This window comes from Bos indicus x Bos taurus, chromosome 4 (assembly GCF_003369695.1).
Source record: "Bos indicus x Bos taurus breed Angus x Brahman F1 hybrid chromosome 4, Bos_hybrid_MaternalHap_v2.0, whole genome shotgun sequence".
NCBI classification, from domain to species: domain Eukaryota; kingdom Metazoa; phylum Chordata; class Mammalia; order Artiodactyla; family Bovidae; genus Bos; species Bos indicus x Bos taurus.
Genome location: NC_040079.1, coordinates 11,802,913 through 11,828,084, shown reverse-complemented (window position 1 = coordinate 11,828,084; position 25,172 = coordinate 11,802,913). Strand labels below are relative to the sequence as shown.

Here is a 25,172-nt window from a genome sequence, read left to right as displayed (position 1 = left end):
TGAAAAGCTGGTGAAATTTAAGCTGATTCAAGATTCCTTATAAGAATATTTTTGGAATATGGTAAAAAAAAATACAAATACATATTACGTACATATCCATCATATCTATAAATTCCTGACTAATTCACTTTAGCAAACATATTGTCTCAACTTAAAAATCTGAATAAATCAAGGAGGAATACTTCCATGAACTAAAAGTCAGAAGGCCCAAGCATGATTAATTTCAGTGAAATAAAATACTCCCAAAAGACAAACTGTAATTTAATATACATCCATAGAACACCTATAATGCAAAGGGAATTTTTATGTTACATTGAAAACATTTTAGCAGATATGCCCACCTGTGGTACACAGCATTCCTTATATTGCTGTTACCATTACATAAAGGAAAAACAAGGCAAATCTCTGAGTCAGAACAGATATTAGAAATAGAGCTTTGGGAAATTATAACCTGATGTTGTTCTAACATTCAGATGCAGCAGATAAGCCGAAGATATTAAGTTGCTTCTAATGTTCTATTTACTACTATAATTTTCATTATAACATAACATTTTTTTCATTATATTTCTACCTTTTTTCATGAAGTGGAATGCTTAATCCTGGTTCATTACTTATCCCAGCACTGTGAAACATTCTAACCAGCTGCCTGTTTTCTGGCTTCTAGGGTTTTCTGTTCTTCCAAAAGGTTCCCAAACTCTATGGTGCCAGCCAAAGCCCCATATAGAACTCCCTCTAACAATACAGGTGGCAAGAGAATGACACTAAACTGGTCAACATGCATCAGGACGTTCCTCCATCGGATACACATAAGCTGCTCCCTTCCACACCTGCTCAGAAAATACAGAATTCTACGTCCTGTTTCCTTTTTCCTTTTTGAAACAATCACTTTCGATCTCCCTGTAATCTGTTATCAGAGATGGCATTTTTGCCTGCGGCAGTTTTCAGTGAACTCCTGGTGTACGTGCACACCCGCAACCAAGATCTCCAGCTCAGTCTCCAAAGTCCTTGTCTGAAGTCCAGTGGCACGCACAGCTACCACTGCAAGCAACGCTGCGTGCAGAAGGCGGTTACTGCTGGTACAGGGTTTCATCTCAGCACAGGATGAGAACTCTGAGGGGCAGGGCCTTCCCCGTGTGCCTCTGGGAGCCCCGCCAAGCACTGGACCCAGCATTGGTAAACCTCAGACACTAACTGATTAGCACACATACACCAGACGGTAAAGCCCTTCCAGGAAAGGGTCTCGACTCATCATCTCTGTGATCCCAGCAATCTGCCGGGTTCCCATTTCACTTACTAATTTAATAAGCGTTTCAAACCATCACTAACTCCGAACACTGGACAAGAGGTTTAAGGATTTAATGGCAACAGAATTCTGAGAAAATTTCCCTTTCAGAAAATGTTTTGCTTGCTCATTTTAAATCAAGAAAATACATTTCCTCAGAAAAGCTGTTTGCTTCATTAAGAATCTAATGCTAATGAAGAATGCTTGTTACAATCTTCCACATAAAGCTCAACTAGTAAAAATATTTCCAACAGGAGTGTTCTAATTAAAACAAATTAGAGTCACGCATTCATCTAGGAATTAAAATGACTCAGAATAACACAGTGCAGCAAAAGAACTAACTGACACTTGTTTCGAGCTTTGTAAAGTGTATTACTTCGTAAAGAAATCAGCTTTGCTTTTTTCTGTTCAAAATATTTCGTTTTGTGTAGCATTAACAAAGTTTCTGAACTGGTTGAGGTAGATATGCAAAGAAAATTGTAGCTACAAATGTTAAAGAAAATCAAGATTAAAAAGTTGGATAGTAAAAACGGTCTTACACTCAAACATCAAGGCCATTATACAGACAAGAGGCGAGACGTGGTCACAAAGGGAAAGCAAATATAATACTATAAAGCTATGTTCCTGCTGATAAGAGAGATGTGGTGTGAGAACAGCAGAATGAGAGAGATTCAGTTCAGCTGAGTCCCTCAGTCGTGTCCGACTCCCTGCAACCCCATAACTGCAGCACGCCAGGCCTCCCTGTCCATCATCAACAGCCAGGGCTTGCTCAAACTCATGTCCATCGAGTCGGTGATGCCATCCAATCATGTCATCCTCTGTCATCCCCTTCTCCTCCTGCCTTCAATCTTTCCCAGCATCAGAGTCTTTTCAAATGAGTCAGCTCTTTGCATCAGGTAGCCAAAGTACTGGAGTTTCAGCTTCAGCATCAGTCCTTCCAATGAATATTCAGGACTGATTTCCTTTAGGATTGTCTGGTTGGATCTTTTTGCAGTGCAAGGGATTCTCAAGAGTCTTCTCCAACACCACAGTTCAGATAAAACTAACATCTACTAAGGCCATTCACTCAGAAGCTAATAAATGTGCTAAAAATAAATAAATAAATAAAACTGTTTTAAGACCTAAAGAACTAGTTCTCAAACCAGATCAGAGGCATTCTTGTTCAAAATTGTCAGAAGGGCAAATTCTTCAGCCCTGTCCAGATCTACTGAATCAAAAATGTCATAGTTGGGGTCTTCCAAGTCATTCTGACACAGACTTGATTTGAGGACCATCAGCCCAAACCACAGCATGAATACATGCAAAACACAGAGTGTCAGACAAATTTTGGTATAAATTAAAGTTCACATTAAAAGTGAACACGCTAATCAAGACAAATATTAGAAGTTATTAGGATAATAAAAGATTCAGTTCAGTTCAGTCGCTCAGTCGTGTCTCATTCTTTGCGACCCCATGAATCGCAGCACGCCAGCCCTCCCTGTCCATCACCAACTCCCGGAGTTCACTCAGACTCACGTCCATCAAGTCAGTGATGCCATACAGCCATCTCATCCTCTGTCGTCCCCTTCTCCTCCTGCCCCCAATCCCTCCCAGCATCAGAGTCTTTTCCAATGAGTCAACTCTTCACATGAGGTGGCCAAAGTACTGGAGTTTCAGCTTGAGCATCATTCCTTCCAAAGAAATCCCAGGGCTGATCTCCTTCAAAATGGACTGGTTGGATCTCCTTGCAGTCTAAGGGACTCTCAAGAGTCTTCTCCAACACCACAGTTCAAAAGCATCAATTCTTCGGCGCTCAGCCTTCTTCACAGTCCAACTCTCACATCCATACATGACCACTGGAAAAACCATAGCCTTGACTAGACGGACCTTTGTTGGCAAAGTTATGTCTCTGCTTTTCAATATGCAATCTAGGTTGTTCATAACTTTCCTTCCAAGGAGTAAACGTCTTTTAATTTCATGGCTGCAGTCACCATCTGCAGTGATTTTGGAGCCCAGAAAAATAAAGTCTGACACTGGTTCCACTGTTTACCCATCTATTTGCCATGAAGTGATGGGACCAGATGCCATGATCTTCGTTTTCTGAATGTTGAGCTTTAAGCCAACTTTTCACTCTCCACTTTCACTTTCATCAAGAGGCTTTTCAGTTCCTCTTCACTTTCTGCCATAAGAGTGGTGTCATCTGCATATGTGAAGTTATTGATATTTCTCCCCGCAATCTTGATTCCAGCTTGTGCTTCTTCCAGTCCAGCGTTTCTCATGATGTAGTCTGCATATAAGTTAAATAAGCAGGGTGACAGTATACAGCCTTGACGTACTCCTTTTCTTATTTGGAACCAGTCTGTTGTTCTATGTCCAGTTCTAGCTGTTGCTTCCTGACCTGCATATAGGTTTCTCAGGAGGCAGGTCAGGTGGTCTGGTATTCCCATCTCTTTCAGAATTTTCCACAGTTGATTGTGATCCACACAGTCAAAGGCTTTGGCATAGTCAATAAAGCAGAAATAGATGTTTTTCTGGAACTCTCTTGCTTTTTCCATGATCCAGCAGATTAGAAGACACTAAATGTACCTTAATATCTATTATTTTTGTAACAACTTATATATAATTTCCATACCATAAAATTAAATATTAAAGAATTCAATGGTCTTAGAATATTCAGACTATTCTATCATCCATCACCAGAGAATAACTATCCATCAGCATTAGAGAATATTTATCCATCTAAAATTCTAATTTTTAGAATGTTTCCATCACTCTAAAAAGAAACCCCATACCTTTTAATAACCCTCTCCTAACTCCTTATCCACTAATATATTCTCTGTCTCTGTAGATTTACCTGTTCTAGATATCTGATATGAATGGAACTGTATGTGTACGGCATCTCATGTCTAAATTCTCTCATTTAGACAAATCTTTTAAAGGTTCATCCATGCTGTAGAATGTTTCAGTATTTTATTCCTTTTTATGGCCCAAATAATTTTCTATTGTATGGCCATACCAAACTTTGTTTATCCATTCATCCCCTAATGGACTTATGGACCATTTCCAGCTTGTGGTTATTATATGTAAACGTGCTGTGACCATTCATGCCCAAGTTTTATGTGGACATATGTTTTCATTTCTCTTGGGAATATAACTCCGAGTGGAACCCTGCAGGGTCAAATGGCAAGTCCATAGGTAAGCCCTTAACGGAGTGACCGACTGTCTTCTAAAGTCCCTGCGCCATCTTACGTTTCCACCAAAAGCATACGGGAGCACTGAGTATTTCACACCCTCACTCACCCTTTATTCTCTGATCCCAGCAATCTTGTTGAGTACAAGGAGGTACCTCGTTGTTTTTTTATCTGCATTTCCCTGCTGGCTAATGATACGGTGCATCTTTCCACGTACATGCTAGCCATGTGTCTATCTTCATCAGAAAAGTGTCTATTTGGATCCTTTGCACATTTTTCAATTGGGTCATGTATCTGCTTATTGAGTTGTAAGAGTTCCTGATATATCCTATACACATGTCTCTTCTCAAACTTGTGATTGGCAAATATTTCTTCCCATTCTGTGGGTTATTGTCTCACTTTCCTGGAAGGGTCCTTTAAAACAAAATGTTTCACTATTTTTGTTAAGTATCTCCTGAAAGCATCAGCTTTGAATTCACTCTTTAATGCTAAGGGTAATTTTTATTAAGATGCTGGGTATTAACATATGAAAAACATGGGTTATACTGGGGAAGTTTTAGTAGATTAGGGAAGATACTGGACACTCTACACAGACATGACAGACCACTACCACCTGGAAGAAGCATGTCTCAACTGTCCAAACAGCATTTGGAGTAAGTTTAAATGTAAAAAGCAAGAGTTCTGTGACAACTTTACTAACAGAAATAACATTAACTTACCACTTTCAGGCAAGGAAGATAATCAAAAATACAAAGTATACAAAATGAAGACTTCATGTGTTTTCCACATTTTAAATTTGAAATACTGTATACTCTACAAGGTGATTTTCCTTGGCATACAATATACAGAGCTCTCATGTTAGCAAAGACTCAGAAGACAACATAATAATGTTCTCTGAAAAAAAAAAACTGGTTGTGGATATCTTGGAAGTCGAAAAAAACAGAAACTGGTGTCTACCAAAAAATGAGGAAGTCGGGTGAAATAGCTAGCTGACAGACTAATTTCCTCAAGTGGGAAATGCAGGGCACGAAATAACAGTAAACAAATTGGCACAGACTGGCAGGCTGACAGGAAGAAAGGCGAGCAGGTAGGCAGAGGGTTGAGTAACAGAAATGCTATTCAAGGTGATGCAAGGTGTGGCGCTAAGCCCCGAAAGGAGAGGCAGAAGCCGAAGACCTCAACGGTTAGGAGTTTACTTGAGAAGATGACATATATGAGCAAGGATGGTAAAAAGTGTTAACTGTAAAAGCCCAGGAGCCTAAGCAATCAAAACTTGATTGTGCAGGTGGTGGTGACACCTTCAAAGCTTAGGGACCTACCGAAATGACCTGCCTAAATGAATCTAAAGGGAGGGGCAGTAGAGGAGTGGGGAATTAAGAGGCACAAACTATTAATAAGCTACAAGGATACATTGTCCACAAGGGGGATATATTTTACAATAACTATAAATGTAGTATAACCTTTAAAAGGCTATGGGTCACTACTGTGCACTTGTAACCTATATAATATACAGTAATTGTACTTCAATAAAATTTTTTAAAATAATAAACAGGATACATAGGATATGGAGAGAAAATGACCAGAGGGAGGCAAATAATTCTGAGAACAACTCCAAGTGACAAGGACAGGATTAGTACCTCAAAGAGATTAACTGCTGAAGCTGAAGCTCCAATACCTTGGCCACCTGATGTGAAGAACTGACTCAGAAAAGACCCTCATGCTGGAAAAGATTGAAGGCAGGAGAAGAAGCGATCAACAGATGAAGAGATGGTTGGATGGCATCACCGACTCAATGGACATGAGTTTGAGCAAGCTCTGGGAGTTGGTGATGGACTGGGAAGCCTGGCATGCTGGGGTCCATGGGGTTGCAAAGAGTCGGACATGACTGAGCGACTGAACTGAACTGAAATGACATTAATTGGCAGGAAAAAGAATTAATCAGTATATGGAAACACTGTAAAGAAAAAAACAATAGTGATATTTTTAAAGTTGAAAAAAGAGTATAGGGTTAAGGCTTCAAAGAGTGAAGCTTAGTGAATAATAAAGGATGTTAAGTCCTCAAAAGTTCTGAATTTAAGAGAAAGATGAGGTGGTTTCTAATGTGCTAAGTACTTGAGAGACATATATAGAGCTATCTGGTGGAGAGCATATTTCTGGCCAGGAATAACAGAGCTGGCATCAGTTAGCAATTAGAAAACAAATATTAATCCAATATTGAATGGTGAAAACTAAAACAATTCTATTAAATGTAATTCCCCATGAAAAACATCCATGCTGCTTGATTAAAAGTACCTACCGCGGTTCTCCAAGAAGTTATAAAGCAAAGCTGGGGAGCAGACAGGGAGGAGGTAACATATTGTTTTTCAAGTCCTACTTATACACTTACTGAAGGTAACAAAGGAGTTGGAAGCCAAGAAAAACTGAAGGGAGAAACACAGTCTCCATTTCTGACGTTGTGTGTTTTAGTTGCTAAGCGGTGTCCAACTCCTACAACCCCATGGACAGGATTCTCTGTCCATGGGATTTTCCAGAAAAAAAATACTGGAGTGCGTTGTCATTTCCTTCTCCAGGGGATCTTCCCAACCTAGGGATCAAACCCCGGTCTCCTGCATTGCAGACAGATTCTTTACCAACTGAGCTACAAGGGAAGCTGAGCCACTTCTGACATTAGTGTCCACTTAAAACCTGATTCTTTGTTAACATATACACACTACTACAAACTAGAAAACCAAAAAGGACCTACTGTATAGCATAAGGAACGATACTTAGTATTTTGCAATAACCTACATGGAAAAGAACCTGAAAATAGATATAAATGTATAACTGAATCACTTTGCTCTACATATGAAACTAACGCAACAGTATAAATAACTATACTTCAATTTAAAGTTAGTTTTTTTAAAAAATGTGATTGTTTCTTATGATTGCTGTTCCTGCTGTGCTAATGAATTTAAATCTCATGAAAGGTCTTCTCACTTTATTTACTTCTATATTATACAATGCTTATCTCCAAAAGCTCAAAGGTACAGTGGCTCATTCAGCCTTATAAAGTCTGTTCAGGAAACATCCCATTTCCCTAATAAAATATAGAGAAATGAAGTTTTGACATTGGAAAATGTTCTCTGACTCTGCAGATGTAGGATTTTTTTGCTTTGGTTGTTGCTGGCATATGCATATTGAGAAACATTTGTATTTTTCCCTTCACAATACTAGTGAACTTACTTTCTAAATACTCGAGTAAAAATGTGTTTTCCAATTCTTTAATTTCCTTCAGTAGTATTAACATAACAGTTATTAGTTTAAGAAAGTTTCTAATAGTTTAAAAAATTAAAAGTACCATCATCATTTATTATGTCATCTAAGGTACCAAAATAAGATCTTAATCATTCCAAATAAGAAGGGGAGTAAAATTAAAAAAAAAAAAAGATGAGGATCATGCAGATTTGAAGAAGCTGGTCAGAATTTCATAAGTTAATGAGAAACAAAAACATGCCCGTTTACTGATGTTATAAGAAGATGAAAGTAAGTGGTAAACATCCATTAGCTTGTTTGGGGAAAATGTTTCTTCTCACTTTTATTTAAGATACTGAAGCTGTATTTGAAAATGTCAAATGAAATAAAGATAATGACAGCAACCAATTAATCAATCAAGTATAATAACCTCTTAGTTTTATGAACCAAACATCAATTAGATGTCATCTTAAGGCTCTTTTGATAACTGTAAGAAACAAAAAAGAGTACAGGTAATAACAGAAAGTTCACCATAAATGTTCTTCTATATATATTTCTAAGTTCACTCTAATTTACAATTTTTCCATTCCATGGCTGTGAATAACCTTCTATTTATCTCTAATTTCTCCTCGTTTATTTTGTTGACATATTTACTGTTTGCCTTAAAATAAGTTTCAGAACTATGCTGGTATCATCCATAAAACTGAAAGAAAAAAAAAAAAAGTTCAATTCACTACTAACAAATTTTACTAGAAATAGTGTTCTCGCCTGGAGAATCCCAGGAACAGGAAGCCTGGTGGGCTGCCATCTATGGGGTCGCACAGAGTCAGACACAACTGAAGTGACTTAGCAGCAGCAGCAGCAGCAAGATGCTATTTAGTTTCACGAAAGTGACACTATCCATGTATCACAATAAATAAACTGTGTTTTAATTTTGATTCCAAACTGAATATAAAAGGCAGGTGATAGTATTATGTTAAGTGTTCAAAACTTAAAAAAAAAAAGAAAAACAGGAAGACACCACCACCAACAGCATGACAATATAAAAATGTTAAAAAGGGAAACAAAATGCTCACTGGTAGGCAGAAGTAAACTCTACACTGACTCTAAAGTTGAAATGCAATCGAAATATCCACTTCCAGTTTGTTCCAACAAGTGCCCAACAAGGATTAAAAATCCACATATAAAATAATAAGTGAATGTTCCTGACACAATGAGCACCAAATAGTAAATATAATTGAAATCTGTTTCAGTGTCAAAAGATCTCCAAGTACCAAGGTCAACATTCAAAATAAAAAGTCTCATTAGTCTCACAGTGCAGAGAGAGAATAAAGGAAAATGGGTAACTCTTTACCAAGTTATTTTCATACTGATTGGAAATCTGACATTTATGGTTTGTAACTTCTAAAAGTCAGGCTAGCAGAAAAAATTTTCAGTTTGAGGAAATATACAGTGAATGAATCGAAACTCACTATACCTACAACTGTTTGAATAAGAGACTGCATAGCTCAGTTTTCCTTCCTGAAACCTGAATGTCAATTGTGCCTAATAAAGAATAAAACATCCACACTCACATCTCATTCTCAATTTTTGGTTAAACTGAATGAACAATAGAGATGTGAAAGGTCTCAGGAGTCTATATGAAAGTGAAAGTGTTAATTGCTCAGTGGTGTCCAACTCTTTGTGACCCCATGAACTGCAGCCTGCCAGACTCCTTGTCCACAGAATTCTCCAGGCAAGAATACTGGAACGCATTGCCAGTTCCTACTCCAGGGGATCTTCCAACCCAAGGATCGAACTCGGGTCTCCCACACTGTGGGCAGATTCTTTACCATCTAAGCTACTTGGTTATATCAGTTCATGGGTACATGCTTACAGGAAGGTAAGAAATGTCACCGACACAATATAAAAATAATTTCCTACAGGCAGAACCTCCAAACCATTTCTATACCTCAGGGATCAATGCAAAGAAATAGAGAAAAACAACAGAATGGGAAATATTAGAGATTTCTTCAAGAAAATCAGAGGTATAAAGGGAACATTTCATGCAAAGATGGGCTCAATAAAGGACAGAAATGGTATGGACCTAAGAAAAGCAGAAGATATTAAGAAGAGGTGGCAAGAATACACAGAAGAACTGTACAAAACAGATCTTCATGACCCAGATAACCATGATGGTGTGATCACTCACCTAAAGCCAGACATCCTGGAATGTGAAGCCAAGCGGGCCTGAGGAAGCATCACTACAAACAAAGCTAGTGGAAGTGATGGAATTCCAGTTGAGCTAATTCAAATCCTAAAAGATGATGCTGTGAAAGTGCTGCACTCAATATGCCAGCAAATTTGGAAAACTCAGCAGTGGCCACACAGGACTGGAAAAGGTCAGCTTTCACTTCAATCGCAAAGAAAGGCAATGTCAAAGAACATTCAACCGACTGCACAACTGCACTCATCTCACACACTAGCAAAGTAATGCTCAAAATTCTCCAAGCCAGGCTTCAAAAGTACGTCAACCGTGAACTTCCAGATGTTCAAGCTGGATTTAGAAAAGGCAGAGGAACCAGGGACCAAATTGTCAACATCCACTGCTGCTGCTGCTGCTGCTAAGTCGCTTCAGTCGTGTCCGACTCTGTGCGACCCCATAGACAGCAGCCCACCAGGCTCTCCCGTCCCTGGGATTCTCCAGGCAAGAACAGTGGAGTGGGTTGCCATTTCCTTCTCCAATGAGTGAAAGTGAAAAGTGAAAGGGAAGTCGCTCAGTCGTGTCTGACTCTTCGTGACCTCATGGACTACGGCCTATCAGGCTCCTCCGTCCATGGGATTTTCCAGGCAAGAGTACTGGAGTGGGTTGCCATCACCTTCTCCACAACATCCACTGGATCACCGAAAAAGCAAGAGAGCTCAGAAAAACATCTACTTCTGCTTGACTGACTATGCCAAAGCCTTTGACTATGTGGATCACCACAAACTGTGGAAAATTCTGAAAGAGATGGGAATACCAGACCACCTGACTTGCCTCCTCGAAAATCTGTATAAAGGTCAAGAAGCAACAGCTAGAACTGGACATAGAACAACAGACTGGTTCCAAATCGGGAAAGGAGTACTATATATTGTCACCCTGCTTATTTAACTTATATGCAGAGTACATCAAGAGAAATGCTGAACTGGATGAAGCACAAGCGGGAGTCAAGATTGACAGGAGAATTATCAATAACCTCATATATGCAGATGACACCACCCTTATGGCAGAAAGCAAAGAACTAATGAGTCTCTTGATGAAAGTAAAAGAGGAGAGTGAAAAAGTTGGCTTAAAACTCAACATTCAGAAAACAAAGATCATGGCATCTGGTCCCATCACTTCACGGCAAACGGGGAAACAAGGGAAACAGTGTCAGACTTTATTTTGGGGGCTCCAAAATCACTGCAGATGGTGACTGCAGCCATGAAATTAAGACACTTGCTCCTTGAAAGAAAAGCTATGACCAACCTAGACAGCATATTAAAAAGCAGAAACATTACTTTGCCAACAAAAGTCCATCTAGTCAAAGCTATGGTTTTTCCAGTAGTCATGTATGGATTTGAGAGTTGAACTATAAAGAAAGCTGAATGCTGAAGAATTGATGCTTTTGAACTGTGGTGTTGGAGAAGACTCTTGAGAGTCCCTTGGCCTCCAAGAAGATCCAGTCAGTCCATCCTAAAGGAAATCATTGGAAGGACTAATGCTATTATTATATATTAGTATTCATTGGAAGGACTGACGCTAAAGCTGAAATGCCAATACTTCAGCCACCTGATGCAAAGAACTGACTCATTGGATAAGACCGTGATGCTGGGAAACATTGAAGGCGGGAGGACAAGGGGACGACAGAGGATAAAATGGTTGGATGGCATCACCAACTCGATGGACATGAGTTTGAGTAGGATCTGGGAGTTGGTGATGGACAGGGAAGCCTAATGTGCTGCAGTCCATGGGGTCGCAGAGTCAGACATGGCTGAGCAACTGAACTGATTCCAGATTTAACTAAACATATGTAGAGTAATGTGCACACAGCTTTTAATGTTGTTAAGTGTGGAAAGATTGCTTTCTGTTTACAAAGAAAAAAAATTATATATGCTTTCTATTTATTTTTCTCATGTGGCGAAAAAGAACATCACTTCTTTAAAACCCAGAAAGCAAATATATCTCGATTTGTGTTTTTACTTTGAGAAGATCAACAGTTCACCTCTTCAAGAAAATATTAAGAGGCTATTAAAGCATGCTTATAATTCCATTATCATTAGAAAAAATAATAGTGTTAGACTAATTTGTAACATAAACATTATTTTTTGCTTTGTTATGTAAGACCAGTTATAAAAAGGCACAAGTGGAATGGAAGTTATAATTGATGCCTCTGCTAAAAATGTTCCATAAAAACCAGAAACAGTGTTCCATTATGACAATAACCCTATCTCATTCCAACAAGAGACGGCATTTTATTTAACCAGAGTTTTTCAAGATAGTCCTTAAAGGCCTACTGAATGCTACAAATTAAAGTATATTTTCTCAAAGATGTCTTTCATTCAGTACTAATTGAGATTTTTAAAAAATGATAAAAGAAAACCAAACTAACAGTCCTGCCTACATAAAGCAACAGAGAATCCCGTGAATTTCAGCATATGGACATGGATAAGCCATACACAATTAAGTCTATTATGTTAAACTATTTAACATAAACTATAAGCTTAGGCTAGCATATTTATACCTTAAAATCCCTAAATTTGCTTTCTATGGACATTCACAACCATACTCCTGCAAATTTCAGCTTATATTTATCTTTTCTTCCTCTCAGATAACAAACCCTGCTTACTTCTGGCCAGTAAAAAGATAATGCCTCTCCCCTTATTCCTGTAGTGTTCTATATGCTGTTGAACACAAAGGATGCACAATGCTGTGAATCATGATTAAAGTGCCCGTGAAGCCCTAGGAAAAGGGCTGATCACTGTAAATAAGATGTATAAAATAATCATAAACCAGAAGGACGGGCTCGGATTTGTAACCAATGATAAATTACACATCGAATTACTATTTGTCAAATGAATGATACAGGCTGGTAATGATAAGTATGTTTTAAACATAGTATTACCAATCTGTGTTTTTTTTTTTTAACATAATCAAAAGTTGCTGACAATTGAAAATACACATTGCATTGAATCTATCCTGTACCATCTCCCTCTTAGACTCCTAGAAACATCCCAAAGACATATCATGCCACTGAACAAGTCGAAATACCCTCCTGTTATTAAAGGTAATGATGTAACACAGGAGGGGAGGGGCCATTTTTTTGACACTTTGATCTTTGTAACAAACTTACACACCAATTTTATCTTAAGGGCAGGAGTAGAATTTCAAAAATATTCTGGAAACGTCTATTATTTTCCATTAACTTCTATTACTTTGGAATATGCTTCACACATTTACAACATATATATATATTTAGGAAAAGGGTGACAGAGGATGAGATGGTTGGATAGCATCACTGATTCAATGAACATGAACTTGGGCTAACTCCAGGAGATAGTGAGGGACAGGGAAGCCTGGCACGCTGCAGTCCATGGGGTCGCAAAGAGTCGGACGTGACTTAGCAACTGAACAACAGCAACATATGTATAGGATAGATAAATTCCAACTAAAGGATGTAAGGATTTTAAATAAAATATTTTATAATGCTAATTCTTACAGTCATACATTTATGATTTGAAAGTGAAAATCGCACAGTCATGTTGGACTCTTTGTGACCCAATGGACTATACAGTCCACGGAATTCTCCAGGCCAGAATAATGGAGTGAGTAGCCTTTCCCTTCATCCAGGGGATCTTCCCAACCCAGGAATCGAACCCAGGTTTCCCACATTATCAGCAGATTCTTTACCAGCTGAGCTACAAAGGAAGCCCAACAATACTGGAGTGGGTAGCCTATCCCTTCTCCAGCAGATCTTCCCAACTCAGCAATCAAACCAGGGTCTCCTGTATCGCAGGCAGATTCTTTACCGAGCTATCAGGGAAGCACATTTATGACTTACTGAGGAGGAAATAATCATCATCAGCCTTTATTATTTTTTGACACCAACAATGGGAAAAGGTATGAATTAAAAAAGGAAATACTGGATTTTTTTACTCTCAGTAAACATATTAGAAAATGCTATACTGTGAAAACTTGGTATTTTGAAACTACTTCTCTGTTTTAAATAACAAGGACCACAGCTCATGGGCTTCCCAGGTGGTGCAGGGTACAGAATCCACCTGCCAATGCAGGAAACACAAGAGATACAAGTTCGGTATCTCAGTGGGGAAGATAACCTGGAGGAAATAGTAACCTACTCCAGCACTCTTGACTGGAAAACTCCATGGGCAGAGGAACTTGTTGGGCTATAGTCCATGGGGTCGCAAAGAGTCCGACACGAATTGAGCAAATGAGCATGCGTGCACATACACAACAGCTCATACAAAGTACCATGAAATCAGGACGTGTAGCAGGAGAATTGCAAATGCTTCACAACTATGAAGTACTTCAGGTTTTGGGATCAGTTTCTTCAGTGGCCTATGATAATGGAGTTACTGAAACAAAACATCACGCAACACGATGATCCGAGAGTGGATCCTAAGAAAATAACACTGAGGTCCTTAATATCTGACATTTGTAACACTCAAAATAATGAAAGATCTAATTCAACAGTGATGGGCCATCACCTTGGGATGAGAGTCATAAATTATATTTCCAGCGTCAAATCAGACTACACACATTTTGTTCTGTATCACTAATATATTGAAATGGCATCTATTTAAATGACTTTTTTGTAGTCCTCAAATGTTTCTGTATGAGTGGGACAGATCTTTCCTGCCAGCCTTATTTACCGGGACTACAGCTTGTACATAACTGTTTTGCTTAATGGACCAGAACCAAGTATGCAAATTGCTCATCAGATCTTTGGCTCAATGTTCACTTAAATGTGCTCAAAGCATAAGTTCTGTGAACCACTAAGAACAGAAAATGACACAAATAGTGTCAATTTGGTAGTTCAATAAACTGTGCTAAGCCTCACCGTTATAGGATTCTTAAGTCTAATGACTAATCTGCTCATCAGTAGAACAGATGCTTCCTGGATCATCTGAATAAAAATTCAGATACCCTAAAGCCTAGCATTTTCCCAGCTAAGGTATCAGCTGGATCTTTGCTTGGATGCAATTAAATGACAAAAACGCACACGATATTCTACCTATCCAGGTAGTCATAACCAGCAAATCCCTTAAAAACCAAATTTATGATAATGATTGAGATGGCAAGGATGTCTTATTAAAGGGTATCACTATTTCACTTCCACAGAGATCCTGCTATTATAGGTATCTAACACTGCACACTGTTCAGTTCTATTGAATACATTCAAAATTATAGACTATTTCTTCCACTGAGTGCTGAAGAACTGATGCTTTTGAACTGAGGTGCTGGAGAAGACCCCTGAGATGCCTTGGACAGCAAGGAGATGAAACCAGTCAATCCTAAAGGAAATCAACCCTGAATATTCACTCAAAGGACTGATACTGAAAGTCCAATACTTTGGCCACCTGATGCAAAGAAGCAACTCATTAGAGAAGACCCTAGTGCTGGGAAAGGTTGAAGGCAAAAGGAGAAGAGGACGGCAGAGAATGAGATGGTAGACATCATCACCAACTCAATGGAGATGAATTTGAGCAAACTCTGGGAGAAAATGAAGGACAGGGAAGCCTGGAATGCTGTAGTCCATGGGGTCCCAAAGGGTCGGACATGACTTAGCAACTGAAAAACAACAAATAAGCTACTCCCCTACTAGCTTAGACAAGTGTTTTGCCCTACGATTTCCCCTATGATGCCCCATTCAGTTTGTTCCGAACACTGCCAGTAAATTCAGATACAGAAGGATACAGATCAGATTTCCTTGCAACCAAACTTCTGAGTGAAGCAGGAGAGAGGTCATCCTCTCTTACTAGCTTTTCTGTTTCCCAATGGCAGCTTCTTTCCGAGACTCTGAGCAGCTATTACTGGGAAAGCAAATACTCAGAGAGGCTCAGCTTCCCCCAAAGACCAGGACTCCAAAAAAGTTCATCTTAGTTTTACTCTGTAATTGTACACAAATATTAGCCAGTGGTAATGTTCTTTAACTGACTTTCAGTTCAGTTGCTCAGTCGTGTCCGACTCTTTGGGAGCCCATGGACTGCAGCATTCCAGGCCTCCCTTTCCATCACCAACTCCCAGAGTTTACTCAAACTCATGTCCATTGAGTCAGTGATGCCATCCAACCATCCCATCCTCTGTCATCCTCTTCTCTTCCTGCCTTAACTGACTTATACTCAATTAAATAGCATGATCTTCCCAGGTGCAGTGGTAAGGAATCCGCCTGCCAATGCAGGAGATGCAAGAGATGCAGGTTTGATCCCTGGGTCAGGAAGATGCCCTGGAGAAGGGAATGGCTACCCCCTTCAGTAATTCTTGCCTAGAAAATCCCATGGACACAAGACCCTGGTGGGCTACAGTCCATGGGTTTTCAAAGAGTCAGACATAACTGAGCATGCATGCACCCTCTCTGAAAATAAACTTTCAGACACAGCTTGCCTTCGAAGAAACTATTACAAGGGAGAAGCCACTAAGCAAAGCGGGACAAAAAATTGACACACATAGGAACATTAATATTTATCTAACACATCACAGTATTTAGAGATCAAACTTTAAAGCAGGATAGGGTAAAAATATGTGTTTCCAGATTCTTACGGGTAAGGTAACAATTCACAATGTGGGGAAAAGGAAGTGATTCACACCATGTTTCTCCGACTGCTTCTCTGAAGACTACTCTTTTAGAAGACCTTCAAACTAACTGAATAAGCTCTGTGTTACAAGTGAATGGAGAAAACTTTAAGTCTCTGTAACAAATTTCTGGGAAGTGCTGTGAACATGACGTCTGCATTTCAGGGAAGGGCACCTAAGACCTGAGCACTCTGACGGGGAAAATGACAGGATACCTTCTAAAGAGTTGGACACCATCAACTTTAAGAAATGCAAAACGCTGAATTCACTTTGGGATAGCTGACCCAAAGGTGATGCTTTATTTTTAACTAGGTTTCTGCAGCATTCACTGTCTGCCTAGTGCAGAGATAGAATTCTAGAATCCTTTGGAGTTTTTTGTTTGTGTTTTACTTTTACACCGTTTCAGTGAGGACACAGTACCACAAAGGTCCTGCTGAGCTTCCCTAGCAAGGATGGCTGTTAACAACACGCTTAGAGTCTTGTAACTAATCCCACATCAGGCTTAGTTCATTGGACTTAACATCAGCAGAAAAGTCTGTGTGTAAGTGTGTGTGTGTCCCTGTAAACTAACATGGAGCAAATGTAAGTAAATAAATGAATGAGTTTAAAAAATGTATGTTTATATAAAATATATATATGTATTTATATTTACTAAAATATAAGTAGCCATACTAACTTGAAGCCATTTTCTAGTTACGACATACCAGTTACGACACAGATCTACATGGCGTAAAAAAACACAGTAAAACGGGCAGTCAAAACCTCTGCACTAGCTGCCATAGAGGGTACAGAGTCACATGGCCTGGCAACCTCTATTTTAGGGGCATTTTCCTATTTAGTCACAGCATTCCATCTACAACCTTAACTGATGGTTAAAATACACATAAAAATCATTTCATGGGCAATAATGAAAAAGAAAAAATGCAAGTATAAAACAAATACTGAAGGAAATATTAAATAGCTAATGGGGACTGTCACTGTCTCATTATAAAAAGTGATGTTTTAAATCTTTAAAAAGCACATATATAATTCTATAATTAAATTAAATTAAATTAAAAAGCACATATATAATTCTATAATTAAAGATGAAAATCTAGGGTAAAACTGAGGCATGTATTTTCTCAAAAATAAGGTTAATCTACCATTCTCACAAAGAAATTAAGAAAGGAGCATTACAAGCACTGCAATAAAAATATACAGTAAATCTCTTTAGAAATTAAAGTCAGAAGATAAGGGTGTTGCTTAATTGCATAATTTTATACTCTTCTCTATAATAAAAGATATACCTTACCATAATACCTTAATGGACAAAGAGGATATATTCCAATGACACATTTGTTACCACTTCAACTGTCAAAGACATAAAATGAAAGAGGAAAAAAGGAATATATTCTTTGCACATGAGCTATGAGGAAAAGAGGTGAGATTAATGAAAACAGCAGTTCTGATTGGTTACACCAGGAAATACAAAGTAAGCATTTGGGAGTCTTAGAGCAGAGGAAAAAAGAAATTGGTCAACAGAGCTCCAGTTCAGCAGAAATAGAAAAGGGACCCAACCTAGGCTGAGAAACGCGAGGAATCTTGGCCGCAGGGAAGAGTGTGTGTGCGTGCATGCACCTGCTGCCCCCTAACTGGTTCACAGCAGGGCAAAAGGATTTCCAGCATCTAGAAAGTACCAAAGACAGACCCTGACCTTCAGCAATTGCTAGGATGACCTACAATGGCTGCTCCCAGGCTAGTCTCACCAGAACCAGGAGGAAAATACCTCTGCTAAGCATTCTGTATCCTTCTTTAAGAAGCTGAGCCTCAAGGAGGGATCAGGTGATACTTCTAAGTAAGAAGCAAAAGACAAATACTAAGGAGAAAATCTCTACCTGGGCACACTAAGTAAGGAAGCTTTTATACACAGGAGGTGGCATTTGAGTTAGACCTTTAAAGATGAGTCAAAGGTTGAAAGATGAATAAGTATAATAAAAATCTATTTCAAGCAACAACAACAAAAAAAGGCAGTTCAATTATATCAGTCATTAAATACATAGGATGGGGTCACAGCAGAAGATGAGGACAGAGGAAAAATTATATTAGAAACACACTCAAAAAAAGAAACCCAAAAAGATGGACTATGACTAGCCCTTTCAGAGTCAGCTTTAGGAATAACCCTAAGGTGATTCTGAACTTTCAAGATGATTATCAAAAACGTTTTCTTTGAAATCCTTCTAATAGACATAATGTATACAAATAAATACAATAGGAATGAAATAGCTATTTCTTTAATATACCAAGTATTTTAAAGCTACCAGCCAATATCTACATATAAAAATTACAAGTATCCAATTTCTCTTAATGAAAATGAACAAAATGGACACCAGAAGTGAAAGAAGAAAAGTCCCACGGAATAGAGAGATAGTGGTAGAAAAAGAGAGGAAAAAGAAAACTTCGCATGCTGTAAATCTGTTGACTTTGGCTGAGCTTCATTTCAAGTCATCAGGAGAAAAGAGTCCTGGGGTGCACAATTTACAAAAGAAAGGGCCAAGACAACAAGGCGCTTTATAGCGGATCAGGCACTTCAAACTTCAGCCTGACACTGATCACTAGCACAAAATCAGTAGAATTAGTGGAGCAAGTCATGATTCTGTTAAAAAGTATTTATTCAGCTAAAGTGTTTTTCTTTAAAGAAAGACAAGCATACAGACATGAGCCAAGCAGATGCAATTAATCAAATGCTACAACAGGTTCACAGCTGTTGAGAAGCAGGGATACAGCACCCTCCTTCTGAGGCCTTGTGGCTCTTGATGAAGATGCTGTCATCAAGAACAGGCTGCAACCTTACGCCTCCACAACCCCATCTTCCCGCCCCGCCAGGGAAGTTCCAACCACAACTGAGAGCCCAGAGTCCCACCCGCACCTTTCCCGCCCACCAGCTCTCCATTCCAACCAAAGCCCAGAGCCCAGAGTCCCACCTGCACCTTTCCTGCCCACCAGCTCTCCATTCCAACCAAAACCCAGAGCCCCGAGTCCCACCCCCAGCTTCGAGCCCCATGCCTGGCACAGAAGGGCCTCAATAGGTCCATTACAAACAGAACAGAAGGGGAAAAAATGATACTACAAAACCAAAGACCTTGCTTGTTTTTCAGTTCATGAAATGTCACATTTGCCTCCCTTTAACCTGAAAAACCCACTGGATCTGTCAAAATATCTTATGACTTAAGCCTCATCCAAAATGAACAGAGTATGTTGCCCATATCCTCATGTGATCTTAACGTTGGTTTCCAGAGGAATAAGAGAAACAGACACCCAGTAAAGGAAAGTAATTCCTTATTAGAGGAAAAAGCTCTAAGGCCAAAGATTAAACATAATGGCATTGACATAACCTGATCATCGATTCATAATCTGATTAATATGGTCACCACTGTTCTGCGGATCAAACGCAAGAGGCAGGTTGAGGCCAGGAACTCACGTTAAAAATGAGGATGTATTCAGGACGTCAAACTCCTAGAAACCTGATACATGATCAATCTATGCAACCGTATTCCACGTAAATGAATGTCTGTGGGTTTCTTATTTCTTTTTTTTGTATTTCAATTTCATGTAACTCAAGAGACCTCTCCTACTATCTGTGAGGACCCAGTAAGCTTGGTGACCCTGAGATGAAAAACACTGACCCACAACAAGAAATAACCAGAGCCATTCAAACACAGACATCTCTGTTTCTTTCACTTACCATATATTTCAGGGTGAAAAAGACATTTACTGGAAGAGAAAGCCTGACTCACGGGGAAAAAAAAGAGAGAGAGAGAGAGAGCAAGGGATGGAGGTTAAGAAATCTAAGAGCGATAGTCACAAAGGCCAATAATCTCTGATTGCCACAGAACACTTAGTGAGATACTAACTAGATTCTCGTTATATTTATCTACCTACCTATCAAATATTTATTTTATGTCCCCAGATTAAATCTGGAGTACATGATGTTAGACAAGTAGGGATATATTCTAAGAAGTGTGACCAAAAAGTCCTTAAAACTTCATGATGTAGTAGAGGGAAAAAACACTCAAAAACTTTTATAATTTTAATCTCCCTTGAAGCCCTTCTTTAAGTCATTTAAACTAGATTTTATAACATGTGAACTAACATCTTCAAAGTAGTCTTTCCTTTGAAAGGAATCTCAAGAAATACCTACTCAACAGAAGCCTTTCACATATACATTAAAGGTAAAATATAGACTTTTATATAAGAGACTTATGCTATGCAGTAGCCTTCAAATTTTCGTGTGTTTTGGTTTTGTGGTCAGCTCTCACCACTTAATTTCTGCTCTTGCCAAATCTTCACATCCACAGAAGTTACAGAAAATGCTGCAGGCATAAATTAGCTTAAGAGAAACAGCAGGGCAGCCTCCAGCCATGACTTACTTGCTGAAATGAAATCTTAAGACACAATTCTGTTTCTTCCCCCAAACCACTGATGCTGTTTTTCTATGGGACACTCTTGTGAAAATCAGCTCAAGCTCAGAGTTTCTCTATTTCATTGCCATTTCTTAGAAGAACAGCAACACAAACACAAGCTCACAGCCTCTGTTATGAGAGTCACAAAAAACCTATTTCTTAGTTTTTGTTAAGAGAGTTGCTTTTTATAATGGTTCATGGCTCCAAAATGATGAATTATCCTAAAGGCATACATGAAAGAATTTAGCATTTCAATAACCTAAAGAAAAGTTATTTCGGAAATGAGAATTATCTAACCATTTCAGTACACAGTACACTTTAGATACCTTTACTTCCCTTTATATATGTGTACTGACCAAATGTTCATTTTTTAATGCAAATCAAATGATTAGTCAAGTGGGCCTTAGAAAGCATCACTATGAACAAAGCTAGTGGAGGTGATAAAATTCTAGTTGAGTTATTTCAAATCTTAAAAGATGATGCTGTGAAAGTGCTGCACTCAATATGTCAGCAAATTTGGAAAACTCAGCAGTGGCCACAGGACTGGAAAAGGTCGGTTTTCATTCCAATCCCTAAGAAAGGAAATGCCAAAGAATGCTCAAACTACCACACAATTGCACTCATCTCACACGCTAGTAAAGTAATGCTTAAAATTCTCCAAGACAGGCTTCAGCAATATGTGAACCATGAAATTCCAGATGTTCAAGCTGGTTTTAGAAAAGGCAGAGGAACCAGAGATCAAATTGCCAACATCCGCTGGATCATGGGAAAAGCAAGAGAGTTCCAGAAAAACATCTATTTCTGCTTTATTGACTATGCCAAAGCCTTTGACTGTGTGGATCACAATAAACTGTGGGAAATTCTTCAAAAGATGGGAATACCAGACCACCTGACCTGCCTCTTGAGAAACCTATATGCAGGTCAGGAAGCAACAGTTAGAACTGGACATGAACAACAGACTGGTTCCAAATAGGAAAAGGAGTACGTCAAGGCTGTATATTGTCACCCTGTTTATTTAACTTAGATGCAGAGTACATCATGAGAAACTCTGGGCTGGAAGAAGCACAAGCTGGAATCAAGATTGCTGGGAGAAATATCAATATCCTCAGATATGCAGATGATACCACCCTTATGGCAGAAAGTGAAGAAGAACTAAAGAGCCTCTTAATGAAAGTAAAAGAGGAGAGTGAAAAAGTTGGCTTAAAGCTCAACATTCAGAAAACTAAGATCATAGCATCTGGTCCCATCACTTCATGGCAAATAGATGGGAAAACACTGGAAACAGTGGCTGACTTTACATTTTGGGGCTCCAAAATCACTGCAGATGGTTATTGCAGCCATGAAATTAAAAGATGCTTACTCCTTAGAAGGAAAGTTATGACCAACTTAGGTAGCATATTCAAAAGCAGACACATTGGTTTGCCAACAAAGGTCCATCTAGTCAAGGCTATCGTTTTTCCAGTAGTCATGTATGGATGTGAGAGTTGGACTGTGAAGAAAGCTGAGCACCAAAGAATTGATGCTTTTGAACTGTGGTGCTAGAGAAAACTCTTGAGAGTCCACTGGACTGCAAGGAGGTCCAACCAGTCTATCCTAAAGGAGATCAGTCCTGGGTGTTCATTGGAAGGACTGAAGTTGAAGCTGAAACTCCAATACTTTGGCCACCTGATACAAAGAGCTGACTCATTGGAAAAGACCCTGATGCTGGGAAAGATTGAGGGCAGGAGGAGAAGGGGATGACAGAGGATGAGATGGTTTGATGGCATCACCCACTCAATGGACATGAGTTTGGGTAGGCTCCAGGAGTTGGTGATGGACAGGGAGGCCTGGTGTGTTGCAGTTCATGGGGTCACAAAGAGTTGGACACGACTGAGCGACTGAACTGAACTGATTATCTGGTGAACGTCAGGCCTGAGACATTTTCAAATGAAACTCACTGCAGAAAACCTAATGAAATGAAGAACTTCAGTCAGCTCAAAAATCTACATCATATCACACTATGAGCAAAACAGGACCATTAACCACCCCCAAAATATGAGGCTGAGTATGTGGTTTTCATTATCCAATGTTTCTAACAGCTCCTATCAATGAATATTTTATCAATTTGCTGTAAAACACAGTTTTACATGTGCTCCTAAAAATATTATAAAACATGATACAATAAGTTCAGGTAAAAAAAGATGTACCTAGTCAGTCTGCTTTGGTCTTTATGAGCAATATCAACTATATTAGATTCTGTCTTTCAATCACTGTAATTACTAAGCAATTATATGCCACGCACAGCACTAGACAACAAAGATAAAGTGTCAAAAAAGACCTTTTGGCTTTAAGATACCCAAATAACTACCTAATTACAGGTTAGTAAGCAGTAAGTGCTATGAAAGATAAGTTAATAGTTGAGTAACTGTTTACTTTTAGGGCAATGTTAGTAAAACTACAATGTGAAATTTTAAGTTAGCTAATTTAAAGTTGGCTAAATTTGTAATACCAGGAGTTTTCATCCTGAGCATACTGAACATGAAAAATTCTTTCTACAAAATTATCTACATAATAATTTATTCCCTCTAGTATCACAACTACCTTTGTCCAGATGTGAACTGATTAACCTAACAGGTTTGAATTCAAAGACACACAACCTCAACAACGAGAACACTAGTCTGGGCTGGTAAAAGAAAATCAACAATATGCTACAATATATCATGAATCAAGATTTCTGTTTATCTAATTTGATCTAAAACTTACAGTGAAAACATAGCAAAAGTATCCCTTAGGGGAAAAAAACCAAGACTTCATTAAAGAACAGAGGTTCAAAATGGCAAATGCTATTTAATACTACTTTCTTGAGTTAATTCTATAAAAATCAAGAATAATGTAAAAGAGTTAATAAAGCCTATTTCTTACATGAAACTTCATAGAAGTTTAATTCGGTAAAAATATTCCATTTTTAACTATATTTTTCTGCACCCCTAGAAATTCTAATATACTGGTAACTGTCTTCTTCTTTTATCTTCCAGTCATCCTGAAGAAATCTAATTACTGAATGCTGGAATGAGTGAGGCTTGTGGAGGTTTTTTGCTGTCACTGGAGCCAAAAACATTTACACTTGAACAAACACTTGTAAGTACTTAGGATAAACATCCACATAATAGTTATAATATACAGTAGAGTCACTAAGAGTCGGGCACGACAGAGCGACTTCACTTTCACTTTTCACTTTCATGCATTGGAGAAGGAAATGGCAACCCACTCCAGTGTTCTTGCCTGGAGAATCCCAGGGATGTGGGAGCCTGGTGGGCTGCCGTCTATGGGGTTACACAGAGTTGGACATGCCTGAAGCGACTTAGCAGCAGCAGCAGAGTGGTGCTATATTATAATTCTGTCCTTAGAGGTCCACTGCTTGGAAACCACGTGTATAAACAGAACAGATAAGCAGAGAAACAGTAATAACATCTTCTGATAACTCAATATTTAAATCAGCATATTATAAATTCCACTTTTTAGTAGTCCACCTGGTTTCTAGGATACTTAACCGTCACATTAGTCCAAAGGAAAGTAAGAAAGCAAAGAAATATAAATGCTAATTAAGGTTACCTTTGTGCCAAAGATGACGAAAACATTTGTCCAAAGGCTGGTTCAGAATCACAAGGCAGTATTTCAAACTCCCTATGGGAAAAAAGCAAAATCAAGTAAACAAGTGAAGTTAAGTCTTGTGTTCCCTAATTTGAGTCTGGAATTGTACTCTTATTAGTTTGAGTTTTAAGTCTATACAGAGCTAAATTTTAATCACAGCTGATTTCTTATACCTGGATTTTAAAAGACACCGTAGGTAAACTGGATCTACTTTATTCCATGCGTCCATCACATCACTATATTGCTGAGGAATTTATTATTAAAATATGGTTCATCATAAAAACAACTGCAGCCCATGAAGCTGTAAAGAGTTGAACACAACTTAGTGACTGAACAACAACAAATGCTTCTTTTTGTAGGGGCGCACAGCAAACATGCCCCTGACGTGAATTCCTATCCTTATGAAATACACAACACTTTGCTACAAGTAGCCTTCAACCTGGCTGGTCTGGTATCTCCTGGATGCTGCCAAGCTGCTTGGGTCTAACGGGTGTGGCCTTTTACATGCATTTTCATCCTCATTTAGTCACAGTCTCTCTTTCCCTCTCAACCTCTCCCTCAGCCCCACTTGAACTCACCCATGGAAAACTTTATTTCCACAAGATCCT

The 25,172-nt window shown here is 38.7% G+C and overlaps 1 protein-coding gene across 4 annotated transcripts in view; it reads right to left on the bottom strand.

Moving 5' to 3' along the window:
• The window catches only part of TPK1 (thiamin pyrophosphokinase 1), a 387,814-nt gene that overhangs the window by 280,530 nt on the left and 82,112 nt on the right, over nucleotides 1-25,172 (bottom strand). For all 4 annotated transcript variants that reach the window (XM_027538741.1, XM_027538740.1, XM_027538742.1 and 1 more), the window contains exon 3: nucleotides 24,526-24,597. In XM_027538741.1, coding sequence (XP_027394542.1) covers nucleotides 24,526-24,597 — 72 coding nt within the window. The remainder of the gene's footprint in view (nucleotides 1-24,525; nucleotides 24,598-25,172) is intronic.